Raw genomic sequence first — 21,196 nt, 5'->3', positions numbered from 1 at the left:
GGATCTGGAGTACCTGCTCCTCAGTTGTGGCCACCGCTCCAGTTTTAGTGTCGTCTGCGAATTTGATCAGCAGACTGTTCACCCCTTCTTCCATGTCGTTAATGAAAAGATTAAACTGGATTGGCCCCAGGACAGAGCCCTGGGGGACCCCGCTTGTCACTGGCCACCATCCTGATGATTCCCTGTTAATGGTTACCTTCTGCTTCCAGTCAGTCAGCCATGCCCTAATCCACCGGACAGTGCTTTGGTGTATCCCAAAACTCCTCAGTTTCTCCACCAGGATATCATGGGGCACTTTGTCAAAGGCCTTGCTGAAATCCAGGTATACCACATCCACTGCATCCCCTCCATCATAGAATTCCACAAGGTTTTTCTGGCAGGACCTGTTTTTGCAGAAGCTGTGTTGTGTGGCTGTCAGCCTCCCTTCCCTATCTAGCATCACTAGATCTCTCTCTATTATGAGCCTTTCCATTGTTTTTCCTACAATGGACGTAAGGCTAACCAGTCTATAATTCCCATGTCCTTTCTACTACCCGTTTTGAAAATTGGGACTACTGATGCCACCCTCCAGTCCTCTGGAACTTCACCCGTTCTCCACGAGGCCTCAAAAATGAAGGCCAGCGGGTGTGAGAGAACCCCTGCCAACTCTCTAAATACTCTTGGGTGTAACCCGTCAGGGCCTGGCGCCTTTGTAATGTCCAATGCCCTGAGGAGCCCCTCGACTTCAAGGGGGGGTGACTCTAATCTGTGCCCCTAAGTCCCCAGCCTCATCTAATCTCCTATGCGGATATCCCCCATCCTTCTTCCAGGAGAACACAGAGGCAAAATAGTCATTTAGCATCTGTGCCTGTTCCCTCATATCAGTCACTGGATCTCCTTCCTCCTTATTTAGTGGTCCCACCACTTGTCTCCCCTTCCTCTTCCTATTTACATGCTGAAAGAAGCCCTTTTTGCTGCTCTTGATATTCTTGGCAAGTCTCAGCTCGTAATCAGCCTTAGTCTTGCAAAGAATCCTTCTGCAATGGGCCTCCTCCTCCCGGTATACCCTTTTGTCTATTTCCCCCAGTACCCATTTCCTACGGAGGTTCCTCTTTCGTCTAGTTCCTCTAACCACCTCCTTTCGCATCCATGGCGGCACTCTCCTCCGCCTCCCCACCTTACTGACTAGAGTATCGTCAAGGCTTGCGCCTCCAAAACCTCCCTTTTGAGTGCTATCCACCCCTCCTCAACTCGCTTACCTTCCCGTAACCTATCCCATCTAGGTTACCTAACCCAGGATTGGGTTTTTCTAGTTTCTTTTATGCTACACGTAGCTGATGATACCCAGCTCTACCTCTCGTTTTCCACCAATCCAGGTGAGGCAGTGGCTGTGCTGAACCGGTGCCTGGCCGAGGTAATGGGCTGGATGAGGGCCAATAAACTGAAGCTCAATCCAGACAAGACGGAGGTCCTGTTGGTTGGCGGATCGGGCTTCGGAGAGGGTGAATTGAACCTTGTCCTGAATGGGGTTGCACTCCCTCTTAGGGACAAGGTCCGCAGCTTGGGAGTGCTCCTCGACCCAGAGCTTTCACTGGAAGCTCAGGTAACAGCAGTGGCGAGGAGCGCTTTCCTCCAGCTTCGGCTAATTCATCAGCTGCGCCCCTATCTGGAGAATGACTGCCTTGCGACAGTGACACATGCGTTGGTGACTTCCCGTTTGGACTTCTGTAACGCGCTCTACGTGGGGCTACCCTTGAAGACGGTCCGGATACTTCAATTGGTCCAAAATAGAGCTGCCAGGCTGCTGACGGGGACTGGACGTTATGTTCACATGACTCCAGTTCTCCGTCAGCTTCACTGGCTTCCCATTGAAGTCCGGGCCCAATTCAAGGTGTTGGTTATGACCTATAAAGCCCTAAACGGCTTGGGTCCTGGTTACCTGAAGGAGCGCTTACATCCTTATATGCCCAGCCGCCCCCTGAGATCGGCGGGAGAGGCCCTTCTCCGGGAGCCCTCCATGGAAGAAGTTAGGAGGGTGGTTACTCGGAGGAGGGCTTTCTCTGCGGTGGCGCCTAAGTTATGGAATGCGCTCCCCAGAGAGGTCCGCCTGGCGCCGTCGTTATTTGTTTTTCGGCGCCAGGCGAAGACCTTTTTATTTAAGCAGTATTTTAAATGTTAATATTATTGAATTTTATTTGGCCAGGGCGGCTTGTTTTATAGTGTATGTTTTATATTATATATTTGTATTTTATTGTATGTATTTTAAAATGTTATTTTATTTTTTTGTTGTAAGCCGCCCCGAGGCTTCGGCGAATGGGGCGGCATAAAAATGTTTTAATAAATAAATAAATAAATAAATTATGCGGAAAACAAACCATATGATAGACAATTTGCTCATTTTTGAATATATAGAGACCAGCTCAGATTTGTCTCCAACTTCAGACAAAATCTGTAGGTTCTGTAGTAAGCAGAGAACAGAAATTTAGCAGTCAAGCTGGAGGTTAATTTTGGGTAAAAACAGTAATAGTGGAGGGGCGTCTGCTTAGCTACTAACTAATACCGTGCATCCAGATTTCACACATTTGGGCTGACCTTAACCTATTAAAAAGTGTGTTTTTCATGGAATAGGCAATACATTTCTTAAATTACTTGTGTTTCTGAGATACCCTCCTCCAGCTGTTCTCTCTAAAGGGCCTGAAGGCTCTTCTGGAAACAGCAGAACAGCTAAAATTGGCTTGGGGCTGTTCAATTGGCATGACACCTGAAGGCTCTGGTAAAAAGCCACAGTTCCATTAAATTGTTCAGATTTGCTTTTTCAGTTATCATTTATTGCAGAGGCCCGGCTCAAGATGGGAACCTGTGGAGACTCGGTGGCTGTGGGCGCAGAGCCGGTGCTGCGGTGCCTCGGGTCTCAGCTGCCACCCTGTCTCCGCAGTTGCTTTTGATCCCAGGGGTCACTGCGGGGACTCTTGCATCGGACTCCTTGGCTGTCCTCTTGCCTCCCTGGGGGAGCCCAGCAGGGGGTACAGGCTTTGCGTGGCAAATGACGGGCTGTCTGTTCTTTACTTTAGTGTTAGCCTGACGAAGAACCTGGCATGCGCTTTGTCGAGCCTTCCCACTTTCACCCCCAAAAGCACACAGTCTGGGTTTTTGGTGAAAACAGGGTAAAAGATTTGTGAAGATGCAGGCCAAAAGGTACAAAACAGAAAAAGGGTCAACCAGTTTTGAAGCGCAATGCATAAGCGTTCAGTGACGAAGAAAACAGAGGAAGAGTCTTCGTTGTTATTCACAGCCCTGTGTTTAGCTGTCTGCCTAGTTCTTTTGAAGACCCGTGTGCTCTTTGCTTCAGGCCTCTGCTCAGTTCGTGGGAGGCTTATATGCTAACATCTGTGCTGGAGACTCCGTCTCTCGAACCTCCTTTCCCAGTAAGTATGCCTGTTTTGCCCCCCTCCTCTGCTTGCCTTTGGAGATTCCCAAAATAAGCATTTGTTGGACTTTGTGGTTGTCTCACATGCAGCCAACCAAACGTTTGCTTTTTGTCAGGGTGGGTTAATGTGATGTGAGAACACACCCAGTGTAAGTTTGGTTGGAACAAATGAGAGAGGTGTCAAAGTTAATAGTTGGTGCTGACAAATCTTTAGTTTGGTCTGATGTTGCTACAGATACCAAATGTGTTTATACGGCACTTAAGAGCTGCAGCCTGTTATAAGTCCCTGCAAGGTCAGGGTTTCATCCTGAGCCCAAGATGCGTGGTGTAAAATGTGATCTTGTGAGACGCGTAGAAGCCTCGAGCCATTTAACACTTGTTACAAAAAGCATGGATCAAATCGAACACCTGTTTCTCCACCACAGGGTGACCTGAGGGCAATCAGTTTCTGGAATGAGACCGCATGTAAGCAGTTTTTGTGCGTGAACCTCATGCAGTTGGCAAACCTGGTTGTTGAGCCTTCAAAGTTACATTGCAGTTGAGCTGGATATCAAGTCCCTCCCAGAACAGGATCGTGTTGGATTTTTTGGGGGGAAATGTTTGGGTGGGATTTAAACAACAGTTATGGCACCAAAGGGGCTCCATAGGGCTGTATGTGGGACCTGTGTGCACCATGTGTGCACTTGTAAAGTAATTCTGTGCCAACTTGTACAAGGTGAACAAATGGAGTAAGTTTTAAAGTTATTTTTCTTTTCCATAGCTCTTATTTTGCTGCTTCTGCGAGAAGCCAAAGTATTGAAGCTCCGTCTCAGTCCAAAAAAACCTTACCCTTCTGAGGTTTTTGCAGGTGTCGGCCACACATTCTAAACCTTTGTTCCTAATCCTAAAATGCTAGGAAAATGTTTTTAAAACACACACAAATTCCCAGATTAAATTTATGCCTGCTACTGCTGTGTCTGCCGTGCTTTGACAGAATGCTTTGTTGAAGTCTGGCTTGTCATTGTGTCTAAACATTCCTGCAAGCAAACCACGCTTTGTTAGCCAGGACAAACAATTGCTGGCTTATGAGGGCCGATTTGTTTACACAATGGCTTGTCCCTAGGTCTGAAACCAGAAATGCGGCTTGTCTCTGCTTGTTGCACTTTGTTCCACGCTGAAACTGAGGTGCCTGTCAGGAGCATCCTGAACATGTCACCGTTCAGAAGACTGGCAAAAATGGTGGGAGAGAATCAAACCAGGAAACTGGAAAACAAACTGGCTTGTTTGCCTGCTTACAATATAATTCATGGCTAAAGCTGCAAATATTGGTTAATATAAATGATGTCTGAGTGTAATGTATGAGCACAGCCAAAGACAATCCAGACGAATCCTGCAGATCGTCTCTGCCACTTCCCTTGGTCTTTTCCACAAAGGTAGCGGTTGTACTTTTATAACTTGTAAATCTGCAACTTAACTTTTTGCATGGAGAGGGAAGGAGCTGCTTGATTATATTTGCAGATTCAGCAAAATGCTGCAGTGGCTAGGCTGAAATTTGATAGTTCTCTGTATTCTTTCTCTGTTAACACCTTTCAGACTAAGAATTAAATAGTTCATCTATGCTAAGATAGACTTTAAAATACAGGCTAATGCATACAGGGCTAGCAGCTCAGGAAATCCTTAAAGGTTCACCTCAGGGCTGCTTGCAGAAGAACATTAGTGTTGCAGCACCTGTCCCTTGGAACACTTGACCAGCTCACCTTAGACAAGCCTGAACAGTTTAAAACTTGTCTCTTCACACATGCTTTCCGTAGAAGTACGAGTCTGCCAGTTATTCATTTATGCATCATCCATTCTTCCTCAAGCTCCTGGGGGGATGACCAAGCCTTTAAAAGCCTCAGAGAGAGACTGTCTTAACCTGGCACCGAAAAGATGAAAGATTCAGTGCCAGCTGGGCCATAGTGGGGAGGTAATGGCATAGATGGGGGCCACCAGTGAGAAAGCCCTGCCCCCCATTGCTAGATGGCTGATGGAATTCAAACCACTAGCAGGACCAACAGGGGAGCACTACCCATCTCTCTCCTGGCATATGAGCAACCAAGGCCATTTCTGGGCTGCATGTGCGTTGACATGGGTGCAGATCATCAGTCCCATCCAAGAGTGCCTGGAGTTGACTGGCAACCAATTCCTCTAGAACCTTGCCCAGGAAAGGGATGTTTGCTACCTGCCTAAAGTTATTTAGGTCTTCCAGGTTGAGGGAGGGCCTTCTCAGAACTGGCCTCACCACCATCTCCTCAAGGCGGCGTGGAATCTCTCCCTGTCACAAGGAGGCATTCGGCACCTCCCTGGCCCAGCCAGGTGCTCCTTCCTCGCCAGCTTTCATAAGCCAGGCCTGGCAATGTTCCAGGACAGAGGTGGTCGCATGAGCTTGTCCAAGCACCGTGTCCTGTACCAGCTCAGGCTGTACCAGCAAAACTGGGCTATCTGTGCTCTGGCTGTCTCTGCAGAAGCAGCTGCCATGACTCTGGAATCCGGGTCCCACAGATTTTTTCCTAGAAGTGCCTGGCGAGTAAATTGCAGCAGGCCTGACATGGTTCCAAGGTGTCCCTGGGGCCAGACCATAATGAGCCCCAGACAGTCTTGCAAAGCTCTACGGGGTGGCAGAGAGAAGATGGGATAGAAGCAGTGCAGTATCGTTTCTTTGCTGCCTTCACTGCCTCGCAATATGCTCAGTTGTAGGCAAGTGCCCAGGTGCCTGTCGTGGTTACTGGGAGTTTCCTCCATGTGCGCTCGATCTGTCTCCTGAGTTATTTCATCGCTCAGCTCGAGGGTGTCCGGGGCGGTTGCACAAGCGCCACAAGGAGAGGGCGCTTTGGAGCGATCATGCCAACTGCCTCGCCGTTTCTGCATTCCATGGCACTACCAAGGCTTCGGCGGCCATGCCGGCCGGAAGATCAAAGCCCTCTGGAGCCCATCCAGATGTGTTAGCCTCTGAGGGTGGACCATCTTAATAGGTCTGCCAACCCTGGGGAGGGGAAATGCCACCATCAGTCAGATCTCAGCAGGCCGATCCGACCACGACAAAGGGACTGACTTGAGATCCCCATGCTCAGAACTCTGTCCTCATATCAGAGTGACAAGGCCAAGTCTAGAGTATGCCCTGTCACAAGGAGCAAGCCAGTGGCATGTGAGGACAGCCCCATGGTTGTCATGGCAGGTATGAAATCCAAGTCAGTAGGACGCCCGCAGTGTGAACATCGTGCTCCCCCAAAACCAGCAGCCTGGGAGACTCCAGATCACCTCTGTCCCCTCAGGTAGGGAGGCGGATGGGTTGCAGGGTGCGCAGCCCCCAGCAGAACCCCCAGTCTGTCCTGCTGGCTCAGCGCAAGGTGCAAACACTCCAGACCAGTTGCTGGACAGACGGAGCACCTGGATCCTTACAGATCATGGCAACCCCCCTCCCCAGCCCTCGTGTCTACCCTGATGCTGAACCAAGTACCCCGGTAGGCACAACTGGGGGGACTAGCCCCCCGTTCACCCACCCAGGTCCCGGTTAACCATGCCAGGTCGGCCACCTCATCCCCATTGAAATCCTGGATGAGGAAGGGTTTACCCCGGACTGATCTGGCATTTGAAAGCAGCACTTGGAGACCTGAGGTCAGGGTCACACGGCTACCATCAGACCCATGGCTGGGCGGAGGACTGGCGCATGGCACAGCCCTGCGCTGTGAGGGCTGCATTCCGCCTGCCTGGCCAGCCCAGCACTGCATCTCTCTCTGCCCACTGCAACACTATTTGGGACCGCCGTGATCTCCCCACTTGGCCCCACAGCCACCATCCCGCCTCGCCCTCAGGCACAGGCCATGAAAGCAGGGGGCTGGTGGGGGAACGGCAAGGCAGCCACTTCCTTGGGGCATTTCAAGGAGGTCGCACACAATAGCCTGTGCCGTGCTATTGCTGATCGTTTTCCTTGTGCTTTGTCGCACCCATTGTTTTGATGCCTTGTGCTTTATGTCCATTCCTTTGCAACCTGCCTGGAAAGTGGTCAGTACGTTTGGATGATAAACTAAACAAAAGGCTGGGCTTCTAAGCTACGCTTTGGGAGCGCTTGTGCTCTTCAGCCGCTTGTCTCCCTCTGGTAGCAACCTACGCACCAGCTTTCTTCGTTAATTCTCTTTATTGTTGTACAAGCTTCTGAGCGAACACCTAGTACAAAAATTGGCCCCTACCTACTGTTCATTAATCAAAGCTTGCCTAATGAGCCCTTCAGTGTAGCAACCCAGAAGGGGGAGTACTGCAAAAGCACCTGTGCCTGTGCCCCTCCCTCTGTGCAGTCCGTTGGGCTTCCTGCTGGCTTTGGTGCTGAGCCAGTGGATTGAGGCTCTCGGGCTCCCCGTTGGCGGAGCATCCTGCCCCGTGGGTGGTGCCTTGACACTGCCCCGCTCAGGTGGCTCTGAGGCTGCCTCCGTTTCTGCGTCCTGCCCCGGAGCTGGTAACTCTTCAGCTCTGCCGTGGTGGAGGTTCTAGTGCCCGTGTCCCATCTCTTCCTGTGGCAACTCCGGCCTGGCCCCAAGACCTTGAGGCTTGTCCTGAGGGTGGCCGTTTGACAACCCATCTCCTCGTCATCCTCAGACTCTTCATCCCTGCAAGAACGGGCACTGAGCGCCTGGTACATGCATGCCTGAACTTTGGATGTGCATGCATGGCAGATTGCTAGGTGCTCAGACTTGCAGAGTGAGGACAGTTCAACCCATCCTTGAAAGAATTTGGGTGTGTACGTGCTCTGTCATGTACTCCGTCCTTCATTCTTGAGTCCCTCTGCTGGAAACTGCCTTGCTGGTAATATGACTCTCCATGAAGTACTTGTAGTTTCCCCCAAGAGATGGAAGTGACTGTGGGAGACGATTCACTTGCTTCTGTAGAAGGATAGTGCACAGGGGTTAGCGCAAGGGTGCGCTACCTAGTGCACTGGATATTGGGCTAGTCCTCCATCCCTAAGTACTGCAGCTGAGTGTTCCAATCAAAAACATTGGGAAGTCGTCAGGTTGCCTGTTCCCCCGCAACCTGCCCCTGGCCGGCTAGCAGGTGATGCTGATGAAGGCTGTTTGCAGTGATTCCAGATTTCCTGTTTAATGCAATGCTTTCTCATAGGCCGACAGCCTCTTTTGCCAGGTGCCCGTCTGTTTTATGCTTCAGTTGCAGTCCAACTGCCAGGTATTTCTGGTGTCATCGTTCCGCTAACTCTCCTGGGCAGTGCACTTTTTCACTGGTTTGCCCTGCTTTCGTGCATCATCTTTGTGTACGTCGATGCTTGTGGCAAGTGTGCTGGCCTCACAGGTGTGTAGCAAGGAAGTCCCATCAGGGAAAGTCATTCATAGCTTGCCTAGGGGTTCTTCATTGCCCGGCATTCAGAGATTTTCTTAAAGCCCTTTTTGTGGAGCTGGGCTGAAGGGAAGTGGGCTATACCTGTCCAGCTGGAGCTGGAGCAGCAGAGTGCCTGGCACTGCCCTAGCCCTTTGAGCAACCCGTCTGATGGCTGCAGAGGCCGAAACAGGAGTTCTGTGACTCAGCCTCTTCGGAGTCCTGCCGGTGTCGTGTGATGTGGCTTGATCAGAAACATGTGCAAGCGCTGTGCGCAGGGGCTGAGCGTGGGCCCAAGGCCGCCTCTGACTTGGGGGGGGGGTGCTGGAGAGGCAGAGATGGGGAGGGACGTGTCAGAAGAGGACAAGTTTGACTAGAACCTGTGCCTGGGTTGGCTTCTGCATTTGATCTGGCAAGCACCAGCCAGATGTTGTCAAATAGCTGTTGCATCTTAACACATAGGTTTATTAGAACAGTAGGAACATGTGCTAATTCCAAAAATGACTCCATTTTAGAAGACTTGCAAATCCTGCCCATCCAAGATGATTTACTGTCCACCCTACGAGGTTTACATAGAACTCCCTCCCCCGAGAAATGTCTGTGCCACATATTTCTTATGCATCTTGCTCCCCTTCACTCCCCAGTTAAATCACAAGGCCAAGAGAGGGGCTGCATCTCTTTTAGAGTGGTGTGGAGGGAGCCTGCGTCAGTCCCAGGCTGGTGAGCAAGACCTTTTGATCTTGAGCCTTACCTGGATGCTGCGGATAGACTATGTTGAGTTAGTACAGAACTCCGTGTATTTACAGACAGAATGCAAAAGAACTGCTGTGGAAGTACGTAGCACTCTCTCATTTGCCTTCGTCACATACGTGCATCGCCTTATTCACATTGCTTTACAGCAGATCCGGAGATGCACCGCTGAGCAAGATAAGGGCAAACAGGACAAAGTCTCTCAGTAAAGTCTCTCCGCTTAAATGCCTGCGCTTCAGTAGTGCAGCCCTTTTTAACTTGTCTCTTGGGGGAAGAGCAAAGTATGATGCTTATCAAAGCTTGGTGTAAATGCTGTAGAAGCAGTCACATTAATGGCAAGGAGAAAATGGAAAATAATATTTCTCCTGTCAAACACAGGGTAAGCATACATAGTTATGGGGTAGACAAAGTACGTTTTGGGTTTGAGTCCTTTCTTAGATAGGGAAAGAACATTTGTAGTTTGCAGTGTCTTTCTCCTTTCTTAATCTCCTTTTTAAAGGGTTTGTTGTTTTTGTATTCAGGGGGTAGTTTTGTATGTGTTCAGAAGGCGATTTTAAGCATCTCTGAATGGGCCTTAGTTCCAGAATTGCTCCTCACATTTTACTGCCCTTCAAATTAGGCAAGGCAACAGGGTTTTCCCATTCCCTGCTACCTGTTCCCTACTACCTCCCTACTACCTGTTCCGAGTGCTGTCAGCCTCTTGAACTTGCTGGTCTCTTTAGCGGAGCATCTGTTGTGCTCCGTTACCCGGGCTTTCCGGACAGAGTGGGCTTGTGTGCTTCTCGCTTTCAACTTCCCCTTGAATAATCCCCTCATTTTTGTGAAATTTCCTCTTTTGTGCATGTGCCAGACATCGGTTATTGTTCATCTAATGCATTCGTTGAATTTAATGGCATAATAGTCACTGTTTCCAGTTGGTTCCGCAACCGCATCTCACAGCAGGTCCCAGAAACCAGTTAGGTCCACTGTCTCCTCCCCTCTTGCTGGTTTCATGGGCGCAGTTGTAAGGCAATCTGGAAAAGCTCCCTTTTCGGCTGAGTGCATGCTTCTGGTCATGACAGTCTGCTCCAGATTCATGATTCTGCTTCACGATGAAGGTGACCCTCCACTGGACCTCGTTTCTTGGAATCTCAGCTCTAATATAATTGGAATACTTGAGGGAAGCTTGTATTCTTCTACTTAATAACCAGTAGTAAAGCATTATGCATATTATGTGAGGATCATGTAAACACTTGCTTTGTAAAACAGCACTCCAGAAACATCCACTTAATTCTGTCTAGGCATCCCCATACCAATTCCACTTTGTTTGTTAGTCCCAGCCAATGTGGTGGCGACGGGGGGGGGGGGGGGGGCACACAGCCCTGTCATTATTTTCTAGTGTGTGTGTGAATCCAGGACAGTACTTGACTTTTCCCACACATCTCTAGGATTATCTCAGAAAGGAGACTGGAAAACTGCCATGCCTGTTTGTTATGCAACCACTGAGATGCTTGTGCTGAATAGGAAGACTGGCCAGATATCGGGGATTTGCTGCTGAAGGGTGGATGAAGCGTTTGCTGCATGTGTGGGAGTCCTCAGCGTGCGTCTGCTTGAATGTAGGCAAAATTACTTTCCATGCAATCGTTAGGAAGGTCACTCACCTTTCAAAAAATGTTGCTTTTATAAGAGCTGCTTTCTTGAGATGTTAGCATGCACTGAAATTCAGTGCAGATGGCTTGGCTTGTTGACAGAATGGTAATGGCTGGTGGAGTTAATCTGTGGGAAAGTGCATCGGCTCAAAAGTGATCTTCAGACGATTGCTTCTCAAGGCATGACTTAGGCTAGACTTGCCCAGCTTGCTAAGTGCTGAGATTTGTGGGGAAATTGGGAGCTGTGCCGTTCTGTTTATTCCACCAGATCTGACTCTCTTAAATATATTGCTGGGGCTGCTTATGATGAAATAGTAAGAGCGTCATAAAATCAACACATTAAAATAAATGAAAACAGCCGCTCTACAAAAGCTGGATGGGATCTTGGTCAGCCCGCAGCTTCATGCGGACTCTGCAGGCAAGATGCAGCCACAGCATCCCTGGTGGGCGAGCACTGAACCTCGACCCAAATGCTTCCAGTGAAGGAGAGCCCACCACCTCCTGAAGCATGTTGTTTCTCTGCCGACGGGCTCTCAGCATTATGGCGCTTTTGCTAATGTTCGGGTGAAATCACCTTTACTGCAAATATGCCAAGCCAGTTTTCTCCACTGTAATGAATGCGTATACGTGCGTTTTTAAAAACAAAGCCATAAAAACAAAGTTCATGGTTTTGGAATTTGCATGCACATCTCAGCTCGTGTTTGAGCAGTAACTGCTCCTCGTAAGAGTGCAGTACACAGATGTGTTGTTTGTGCACCGCACCTCCAACTGAACCTTAAACCTGTTCCGTTTGCATAGATGGACGTTGAATTGTCCTTGTGAATAAGGATGGGCAGCAACAGCTATCTTGCCTCTCCTTAATCGCCCCTTGGTTATGCTAAACCCTCTCAACCATTCTTTGTAGGACTTGGTTTCCAGACTTCTTAGCCTTCTGGTCGCTGTTCTTTGGAGCATTTGTTAGTACCCCTCTTAAAATGTAGTGCTCAGAAACACTGGGTGGAGTATTTCATATGTGGAGCTTATATGTTAGAGACAAACTAAACAAGACAGGTATTTTTTCACTTTTCCCTACAGCTGAGCATTTTTTAAAAAATTAACTGAAAAACTCTCTTGGAGCCTGCAGTTGAGAATACTCCATGTCTGCTTAAATAAAATGAAAAATAAATTGCTTGCCGCCATGGCAGTATGGAGTGCTTTATAATCCTGGTAGCCCACCAAGTACAGAATGGTGGGTGTCATGGAAACATAAACAATGGCAACAAGTGAGAGCAGGACGTGGTGCCTTCCAGTAGGATGTCCTGGTGTGGAGTGGGTCAGGCATCCCCCCGAACCCGCAGCTAGGCGGAAAGGCATATCATTACCTTGGCGGCGGCGGCTGCATCCCCAGGTGCTGCTTCCTTCTACGACTGTACTGTGATCGGTAGGAAGCCCTGGTCGTGTGCTGGCTGACTCCAGCTGTGCATGAGCCAGGACCGGTTTCCATCAGCCGTTATTCTAGCGGGTCACACAAACAGCAGTTGCGCAACTTTGCCTAACTCTTCTGTTTGGCACCAGATCTATTTTTCTTTTCCTTCCCTACTCATTCTTTTTGCTGTGTCTCTTGCAGTGTGAGTCTGTGGGCAGGGGCTGGTTTATTTTCTAAATCTGCACAGCACCAAGAACATTTTAGGTGCTTTACAAATGATGATTCTAATGATAACAAGATAGATTGTGTAGAAAAAAATAACTTTGTTTGCAAGGTCACTGTTTTTGTATGTTTAGAAATTTCAAAATATCCACTGTGTGTTTGACTTCTGCTTTTCAAATTTAATATTGTTGGGAAATACTTCATGGAAAACTTAAAGAAAATGCTTCGTTATTTTTGAGTCTTTGGGAATGCAGCCAGGCAAACAGCTGCTACCTTTGTATATACCAGATGTATAGATGGTTGAATCTTGGAGAGCTCTATTTTTTCCTAGGCATAGATTTCCTAGGATGCGCTTTGTAAGTGCACGCAGGACAGTTAAATATTTTAGAAGGAACTAAAGCAAGGTGACTCCTTGGGGGACTGGTTCTGATGCAAACCTTACCCATGGGCTGTTGTAACCATGGGTAGCCGTGATCACTCGGGAGTGAGAAACCTGCTGCTGCTTGGCCGTCTGCCCCCTTCCACTTTGCCAAGCAGTCCAGGCTCATCTCATTCCTGAGTTGTTCCTGAAGTGTGCGGTGTGGAACTCCAGACTGGAACAGGAACCGGCCAGAGTTTTAATCCAACAGTGCATAATTTCCAAAGTAACCCATGGGTAATTGTTACATGCAGGCCAGATTAGCGCTCTGATTCTCGTGTGGTGACAGTCCAGCACTTCAAGCAAGCCATCAGTTGGCACCCATGAGCAGAAGAGCGTGAGGTCCGTGCCTCCTGCACTCGCCACTTCACTTGTCTCCTTCGTAAGTTGTTCAGCATGATGTCTGAACCAGTCAGTGCCTCGCGTAGGGGCTCAGCCACCCAGCAGTTAGACCAGAGTTTGTGCTTGTTCTCTTGCACTTATCCCTGTCTGCCCATCAGTTTTTAACCCATGGACCCTCATTACATACGGGCAGAGCCAATGGGTTTCCCAAACTCTCCTTTGTTCCCCGGTAGTCTTGCATCCCCAGTAGTCGACACTAAAAGCATCCTCTCCCAGTACTGCAGTTTTGCCTTTCAAGACTTGGAAATATACAGTTTCATGCAAATGGTTGCATTCAGTGGTGACTCTTTATCAGGATTCCATAAAGAATAAATCCATAACTGGTGATAGTCTGTGCTGAGAGGGCAAGTTTCATCTTGCCAATTAAGGCTATACTAATTTTAGGCAGTATGCTACGATAATCAGCTCTATTTTTATGGAAGTAAAAGATCAGGGCATTTGTAGCTCCAGTGAAATGATACATAAAACTTTGCCATCAGCTGCGTGGTTCTGCAATTTCTCCTGTATAAAATCTGCCACTTCATTTAGAAGTAGACTTCTAATGCTTTCAAATACTACCACAGCATTGCAGCTTTGTAGAGAGTGAGGGAAGCAAATCAACTAAAAATCTCCATCCCACATTCCTTTCATTGTTTTACTCTGCTGTTCCTGTCACCATATTTCTTGCATTCCAGGTATGTTAAAGAGAGGGGTGGGGAAAACCATTTCATATACTTGGGTGGTGGATCTAAATGTTCCCTTCTGCCTGGTGGGGAAAGTGTGGTCTGCTCATGGAAGGGCTTCTGTGGCAGCGGGTTGCATTGCTAAATGCGAAAGGTAAAACTAAATGAAAATACCTGAACTTGCTTGTACAAGAAGATTCTTGAGAAATTGCTGGATGCAGCTCAATAGTAGCTCTGAACTCTTGCTACACAGCAACTGTAGAGTGTTGTCAGGACTATTTTCCTTTTATTTGTCGTGTCCAATGTGCCCCTTCATTCGGAGCAAAATAAGCAAAGAAAGAATTGCCATGCAAAGCAAGAATACGTCCCCACGCTGATGAGTGCCTCCTTAGGCTCCGAATATGGCAACTCAGCAGTATTGGTGTAGATCACAGGCATATTTTCCACCTATGCTTAGCTTCTTGCCTGCAGTCACAAGAGCACAGACTGCTCTGGGTTTTTTTTTTACACGACGAATCTCTAATACGAACACCTCGGGTTCCACAGTGAAGGTGATGCCGGCATTCTGTGACATTACTGCAGCCGTGTTTCTTAGACCTGCTGGGGGACGGGCATTTCCCCCCATAATTGGGCTAGAATCCTGGCTTGAGTGCCTCATGAAATTCGACTTGGGGGGCATTTCTTGTTAATACTGACCACGTAACCATGTGCGGTCCAAAGTCTTCATATCCCCTTTCCATTCTTGCAGGACTCAAGCTGAAATGGCTCACACCTGTCGGGGAACGATCAACCTTTCAACGGCTCACATTGATACAGAGAACTCCTGTAATATTGTCCTTTCCAATGGCGGGAGGACATACCATCTGAAAGCTGCCTCAGAAGTGGAGCGGCAGCGCTGGGTCACTGCCCTGGAGCTGGCGAAGGCCAAAGCCATTCGAATGAGGAACAGCCAGTCAGGTAGAGTTGATCCTTGGTGCACCTGCACGGAAAGGATCTTGGTCAGCATGTTGGTTTCTGTTCTGCTGCAAAAGCCACCCAGATGGGAGAGGAATGTGCTGGAAAAATGGGTTCCGGGAAGAAGTGCTTAGCAGTTTTCTGAAGGAACTATGTGGAAGTACGGAATTAATTAAAATCAGTGAGCATTAGTCTTGGATATTAAAAGTTCTTGAGAGTGAGACTCTAAAATTAGTGTGTGTGTGCTGAACTTGCATGCTTTCGTTATGCAGGGCTGGTTAAGGTTCTCCAGCCAGAGCGAGGGGTCCTGCCTGCCTGTCTCGTTTGGATAGGTTGACATGAATCAACACAGCAAGCAGGTTTTTCACACAGCTGTGAGTTAAATGCAAAGGAGGTCAGAAGCAGCCCTTCCACGCTTAAAAGCGGCTGGGCCCTCACTTCTTGACAAATCTGTGATCTGTACGTTTCCACTGAATGAAATCTGTAGCTATTATTCCCTCTGATACACATGCACAATCCCGGAGTGGCATAAAGGTCTTCTCCCTGTTGAGTGAGAACGATGCTAGTGTTACATTTGACCGAGATGGAATGAAAAGATCTTCGCAGACTTGCAAATTTACTTGGAGTATTGGTTTTCTTTGACACCGGCTTCAACTTGCTGAGTGTTACACATCTTAACACACTTCAAGGGTGTGGGATAAAGCCATCTTGTACAATGAGTGTTTTGTTTCTGATGGAATGGAATCAGCTGGGGAAGAGCTCGTGTCCTGCCAGACATTGCCTGCTGCGCACCTGCAGTGTGGTGGGTGACCCAGCTGAGGCTCCATAAACAACCTGCTCATGCTGTTGGCCTGAAACTGCAAAATAGGGACGTTACCTGGCACCTGACAGGCTACGGCATGAGAGCCGCTCTTGGCTTGATCGGCCACCTGTGCCTTCTGGTGTGGTGAGGCTGGTGTGAAGCGGCTGAGCATCAGAAGAGGCTCTCCAGCCCTTTGGGATCTATGAGGACATTTGGAATTTTGGGAATACCAGCAAGGGGTGGGGGCTCGCCCAGTCATGAGATTGCTGCCACAGTGGGCTTGGCGGGTCACAAAACGAATCTCCGACAGACTAAAACAAGGTGGTAAGACTTTAAAAAAACAACTTGCTGAAGAATCAGGCAGGAGCGAAGTCTGAGCTCCAAACCTCTAAACCAGCCCAGAACGAGATCGTGTACTTTGCTTTGCAGCATGACAGCCTGGCTGCTTAAAAAAAAGAAAATGTAATAATGATCATAAAATCATAGTCTGGTACGGGCCAGGAAATGTTTCTGTGGCTCGTTGAAAAGGCCAGGGCTGGAGACTGGACCATGCCACGCCGGTGGTTTCGTTTCCTCGTTCATGATTGGAAGGCGCGGTGAGATGCACTGCCGCTTGCCATTCCACAGCTGTTGTGCCGCAGTATTGAGGTTGCGTGTACGTGTGGAATTCTAGGTAGTGAAATGGAAAATAAATAATTTCTATGAACAGATTTTTATAAAAGCTCCCAAATGAGCATGGATTCTCTTTAGGGGACCATGTGAGGTGCAGACTGTTTGGGAGAAGTTCTGGGATGCATCTGGAGTCTGCACAGTGTTAAGCAAGTGGCTATAAAGTACAGAGCATTTAATATTCCACCTGATGAAATACTTTAAAACTTTGTGCTGCTCCTCAGATAACCTTTTTCTCAGATCACCTTGTTGGACTTTTTGAAATAGGGAAAAGTTATACTGCAAGGTTGTTGCTTGTTGAAGCACACTGGTAATTTTTTCCTCTATGAGTTGTAATTTTTCAGCACATTCTTCTACCACTTTGGGGACCTTAGCAGGAAAGCACTTTTACTGGTTTCAGAAAGCAAAATTCCCGGTGACATGTTTATTGGTAGAATAATTGTAAAATGATTTTAGTGTTGTTCTGAAAGCAGTACTGCCAGTAGTGGGAAGTAATAATAGGGGGAACGGGGGAGGGGATGTACTTGGAATGAAGGAAGGTTTTCTGGAATACCACACTTAGCTGGTAAAAGGGAGGTGGTATTCTTTTTAGGGTCTGCTATCCTCAAAAAGGAGAGAGAGAGAACTTATTTATTATTTATTTTATTTAAAATATTTATACCCCGCCCTACACACAAAAGCATCTCAGGGCGGCTTACAAAAATCAAAAACAGATAATTTAACAAGTAGCAATAATTAAATATACACACAAAACCAATAACAATTCACAAATGAACGAAAATCAAAACAAAATCAAGATCAAAAACAAACTTCAAGGTGAAGATCTATTGAGGCCATTTTCCAGGCCTTTTTTGTTTAATTTTTGAGAGTGCACCTGCATGCATGAAAATAGTAACATTCAAAGTAGGTCGACAGAATGGTATGATTGACTTTTATAAGTCCTTCCCTTTGAGCTACAGGACTGGAATTTAATTTTTGTTTTGGCATCCAAAACTAGAAGTTGCTTTTTAAAGCTTTCTTAAAATTTGCTACCCGTTTTCCCACCTCCCTTCCTGAATCTTTGCCTTCTCTGATGCCGCTCGCTGCTCTCCCACTGTTCTGGGCCCCCGTCAGGCATGTTTTAACCCCCTGTTCTACCCAGCTGCCTCCCCCTTTCCTGCTCTTTCACCTTCTGAGATGCTCAGGTTCCTTCTGAATGCAGTTCGGTTGCCGCTTGAGAGACGGCTTCTTGCCCCTTAGCTGTTCCCAGGACCCCCACTGAATCCTCCTTTCTGAATAGAAATTCAGTCCGCCTGACCCAGACCTATGCAGCCCTCGCCATTGTTCGGAGCTGATCGCTGAGGCTCTGGTTCAGGCAGCCTTCGTTCCAAACCACTTTAAAGGGGAGCAACATCATGACATGGATTAAAGAGTTTCATAATCTTCTTTAGATTATGGATGTTTTGCCTACATTTAGCACTAAAAATAAGTAAGCAGTTCACTCCAGGATTTTTCCAGCTCTCTGAGTCAGTGATTAATTCCTGCTGATTTTCATGGAATAAGTGTAGCGTTCTCAGTATTAAACCCAGAGGCAAGCCTGCGGCATCTCCGTCCCTGGAAGCCACGGGGAGGGGTCTGCCCTTCGATGAGGTGCTATCTTGCCCTTTTATGGAGGCTGTTTGATCTTTCTAATTAATCCTGCCTACCAACCCTCTGGTTTCACAGCTTTTCATCTGGCTGCTTGGGCTTAATGGGTGTGAACATTATGCAACCAGAAGCCGCCTGCTTGAGGGGAGGGTCACTGGGTTGCCACCAGCTTGTGTTTCCCGTTGCTTCCAATAAGACTTCCTGCTGCTGCTGCTTCCTCATCTCCGCAAGCTGAGATGTTCTTTCCTCCCCAGGCAGCATCAGTGCTGCCCGTTTTGCACTGAACCGGAAGTCGCTTATAAATTGGATGCTTATTTGGATGATTTTGCTGGATTGCAGGTCAAACCCTCATCTCCAGCTCAGAGATGGCACAGCCATGGCTGAGCGAGCTTCGCAGGAGAAGCCTTCTCTCCTGCTGATCTGCCGGCAGCACTGTAGGTGTGGCTGTGCTCTGACCCCGGCTTGGGTCTCTGCTCGATGCTGAGCCTTGCAGCTTTCTACCTTCTGAGGGGGAGGGGGACCCTGTTCAGCCCATTTACACAGAGTAAGGGAGGGCAGACGCAATGGTGCGCGCGCAAGGGACGTGCGCTAGAACTCCTTAATGGCAGACTACCAAACATGTGGAGGCACATGGATGCAGCCAATCCCATGGAGACCAGAAGTAGCGAACAGTAGCCTGAAGGTGTTTCCCAGTTCAGTCTGTGTCACGCACCACGTCATCCCTGGGCATATTTCCTGGCATGAGAGGGCTTCGTATGCTACCATTCGGTTGCAAATTGCAGGCCAGGCGATGCACCGCTTTGCTCCCACTTGAATTGCCTTTCTCCATGCCGAGAGCATTCTGGAGCTTTGTGTCTCTCCCGGCGTGGAGAAAGGGACTCGGCTGGTATCGGAAGGGGCCGCATCTCTCGCCAGGCCCCTGACCCTGTGCAGGATGGGCTGAGCCCGAGGACTCCGCTCGTGCTGGGAAGAACGGCCTCCCTCGGGATGCCAGCCGCCTGCTGCCTGGATCCACACTGCTGTGTCTGATCCGAGACTGGCGAGAACAGCAGGTGTTTTTCCAGGGGCATCCATGCAGGCTGGGCCAGGGGCTTCGCATCCTCGCTCTAGGCGATGGTGGCCCTTGTAGTGCAGCCGCACTCTTGCCTCGACGGGCCGTTCTGCTCGTGCAACAATCTGGGTTGTTTGCCGCTGCCCATGTAGCACCGCACGCGCTCTGCTATTTCAGCTGTTTGAACACCACCGCAAATAAAGTACCCAGGATATAAAGTGAGCTAACAAGCCCTGGCTGGTGGGTTTTGTTTTTTACTCTGTTGCAGGAAGGTTTTTCACTCTGGTGTTTTGCTCCGTTGCTTTGCAAAGCAAAGTAGTCAGACAGTATGTGCCAAGCAGGCTGCTTGTGCACATAATGGCTCATTAAGCCTTGGCTGATGGCTTCCTATAATGCATCCGTAGAATCTGTGTGGCTCTCACTCTGCTTTGGGGCCTGTTCTGCTTGTCATTGTGGCAGAACAGACATTGCTGTGTTCTTGGGTGCTCCCTTGTGGCAGCTTATCTCCATTGATTTTTTAAAAAAATCTTGCTTTCTAAAATCCCTCTCAGTATGGTGAGCTTTATGATTGGCTGGATGCAAATCCTTAATCTGAAAACAGTTTTGCGTTGGAATTATTGCAGTAGAGGTTAATTTGCCCTGCTTTGCAGGCCCCCGGAAATTTTGTGAAAGAAGGAATGCTTTTAGTCCTTTTTCCTGACCTTTCCCTCAGCCATGCTTTATCTCCTTGTTACCACATGTTTCACCATGAACAATCAATTTTTAGCAAAACTGTTTCTGAATGACATGCTCAAACGATCTTTACTTGCTGTATTTATTTAGGTACTGGGTTTATTTCTTTAATGACTCTAAATGTAGCTGAATCAAAGCTATAATGCTGTGCCTTTATTCAAAAAATCATGCCATGGAATATCACATGTTTTTGATGAATTGCACCCCTGTTTGTCTGAAAAGCTTGTATGACAACATTGTATGTCTCTGTTTGAAAATCCCATTCTCTTTGTATTCTGTTTTCATCTCATTCTGCCTGTGTAAAACATCTTTTGTTTTTTGTATGTGTGTTTCTTGCAACTGCTGGATCCATACATTTCACTTGTTTCCAATTAATCCAACCTCCTCCCACCAAGTGGCCAGCAGATGTGTTGGACTACAGTTCCCACCATTCCCAGCCTGCATGGCCATACTGGCTGGGAATGCTCAATGCTGAATCCAACACCTGGAGCCCACCTGGGGTGGAGGGGAGCTGCATTCACTGGATAATGTCACATATTTACCTTTTCTATCTTTCCTGCTATTCTTAAATAAATGTTGCATGCCTAGACCCCTTCATGGCTTTGTTTGTTTGTTTGTTTTTCTTTCAAAACCTTCGGTTTGGCTTCTTATTTTATTGCCTACATTGCCCAAGAAACCAGATCCCCTTACTCTTTCCTTTTCTCTTTAAGCTTACAATTTCTGTATTATGAAAGAACCGGGACATCAGGAAATCTTGGTAAAAGTGCTTGATTTGGCAATCCTAACCTGCCATTCATAATGTCGTCTCTCAGGTCTGCCATCTCTGTGTTAGTATAATTCCACACTAGGCTGTCCGTGTTCTTTCATAGCCTTCCATTTTCCTCCTGGTAATTATCTCCCATTTGTGGATGATTTTCTTTGCGCTGTACCAAACTTGCAGTCACTTCAGTCTTGCTTCTGATATATTTTTTCATCTGCATGCGCCTAATCTAGGCAGCTGTACTTGCCTTTTAAGTAGGAGGAAGCTTCCTCCCAGCCCTTTACACACCTAACTTGCAGGTCCACACATCCCTGAGATGTGCTTACCTGTGCAGAGGTGTCCTCTCTGAATGCAAGGTACACCTCTTAAGTG

General features: G+C 48.0%; 1 protein-coding gene across 2 annotated transcripts in view; it reads left to right on the top strand.

The window, feature by feature from the left end:
- OSBP2 (oxysterol binding protein 2) overlaps positions 1–21,196 on the top strand; it is a 137,167-nt gene that overhangs the window by 18,152 nt on the left and 97,819 nt on the right. For both annotated transcript variants that reach the window (XR_006416086.1, XM_044444239.1), the window contains exon 2: positions 14,979–15,187. Coding sequence is in view for 1 of the 2 variants with exons in the window: in XM_044444239.1 (XP_044300174.1) it covers positions 14,979–15,187 (209 nt within the window). In the remaining variant the exon portion in view is untranslated. The remainder of the gene's footprint in view (positions 1–14,978; positions 15,188–21,196) is intronic.

Source organism: Varanus komodoensis, unplaced genomic scaffold (assembly GCF_004798865.1).
Source record: "Varanus komodoensis strain SLA01 unplaced genomic scaffold, ASM479886v1 scaffold44_3, whole genome shotgun sequence".
NCBI lineage: Eukaryota > Metazoa > Chordata > Lepidosauria > Squamata > Varanidae > Varanus > Varanus komodoensis.
Note: the sequence above shows the minus strand (reverse complement) of the source record. Positions and strands in the feature narration are given on the sequence as shown.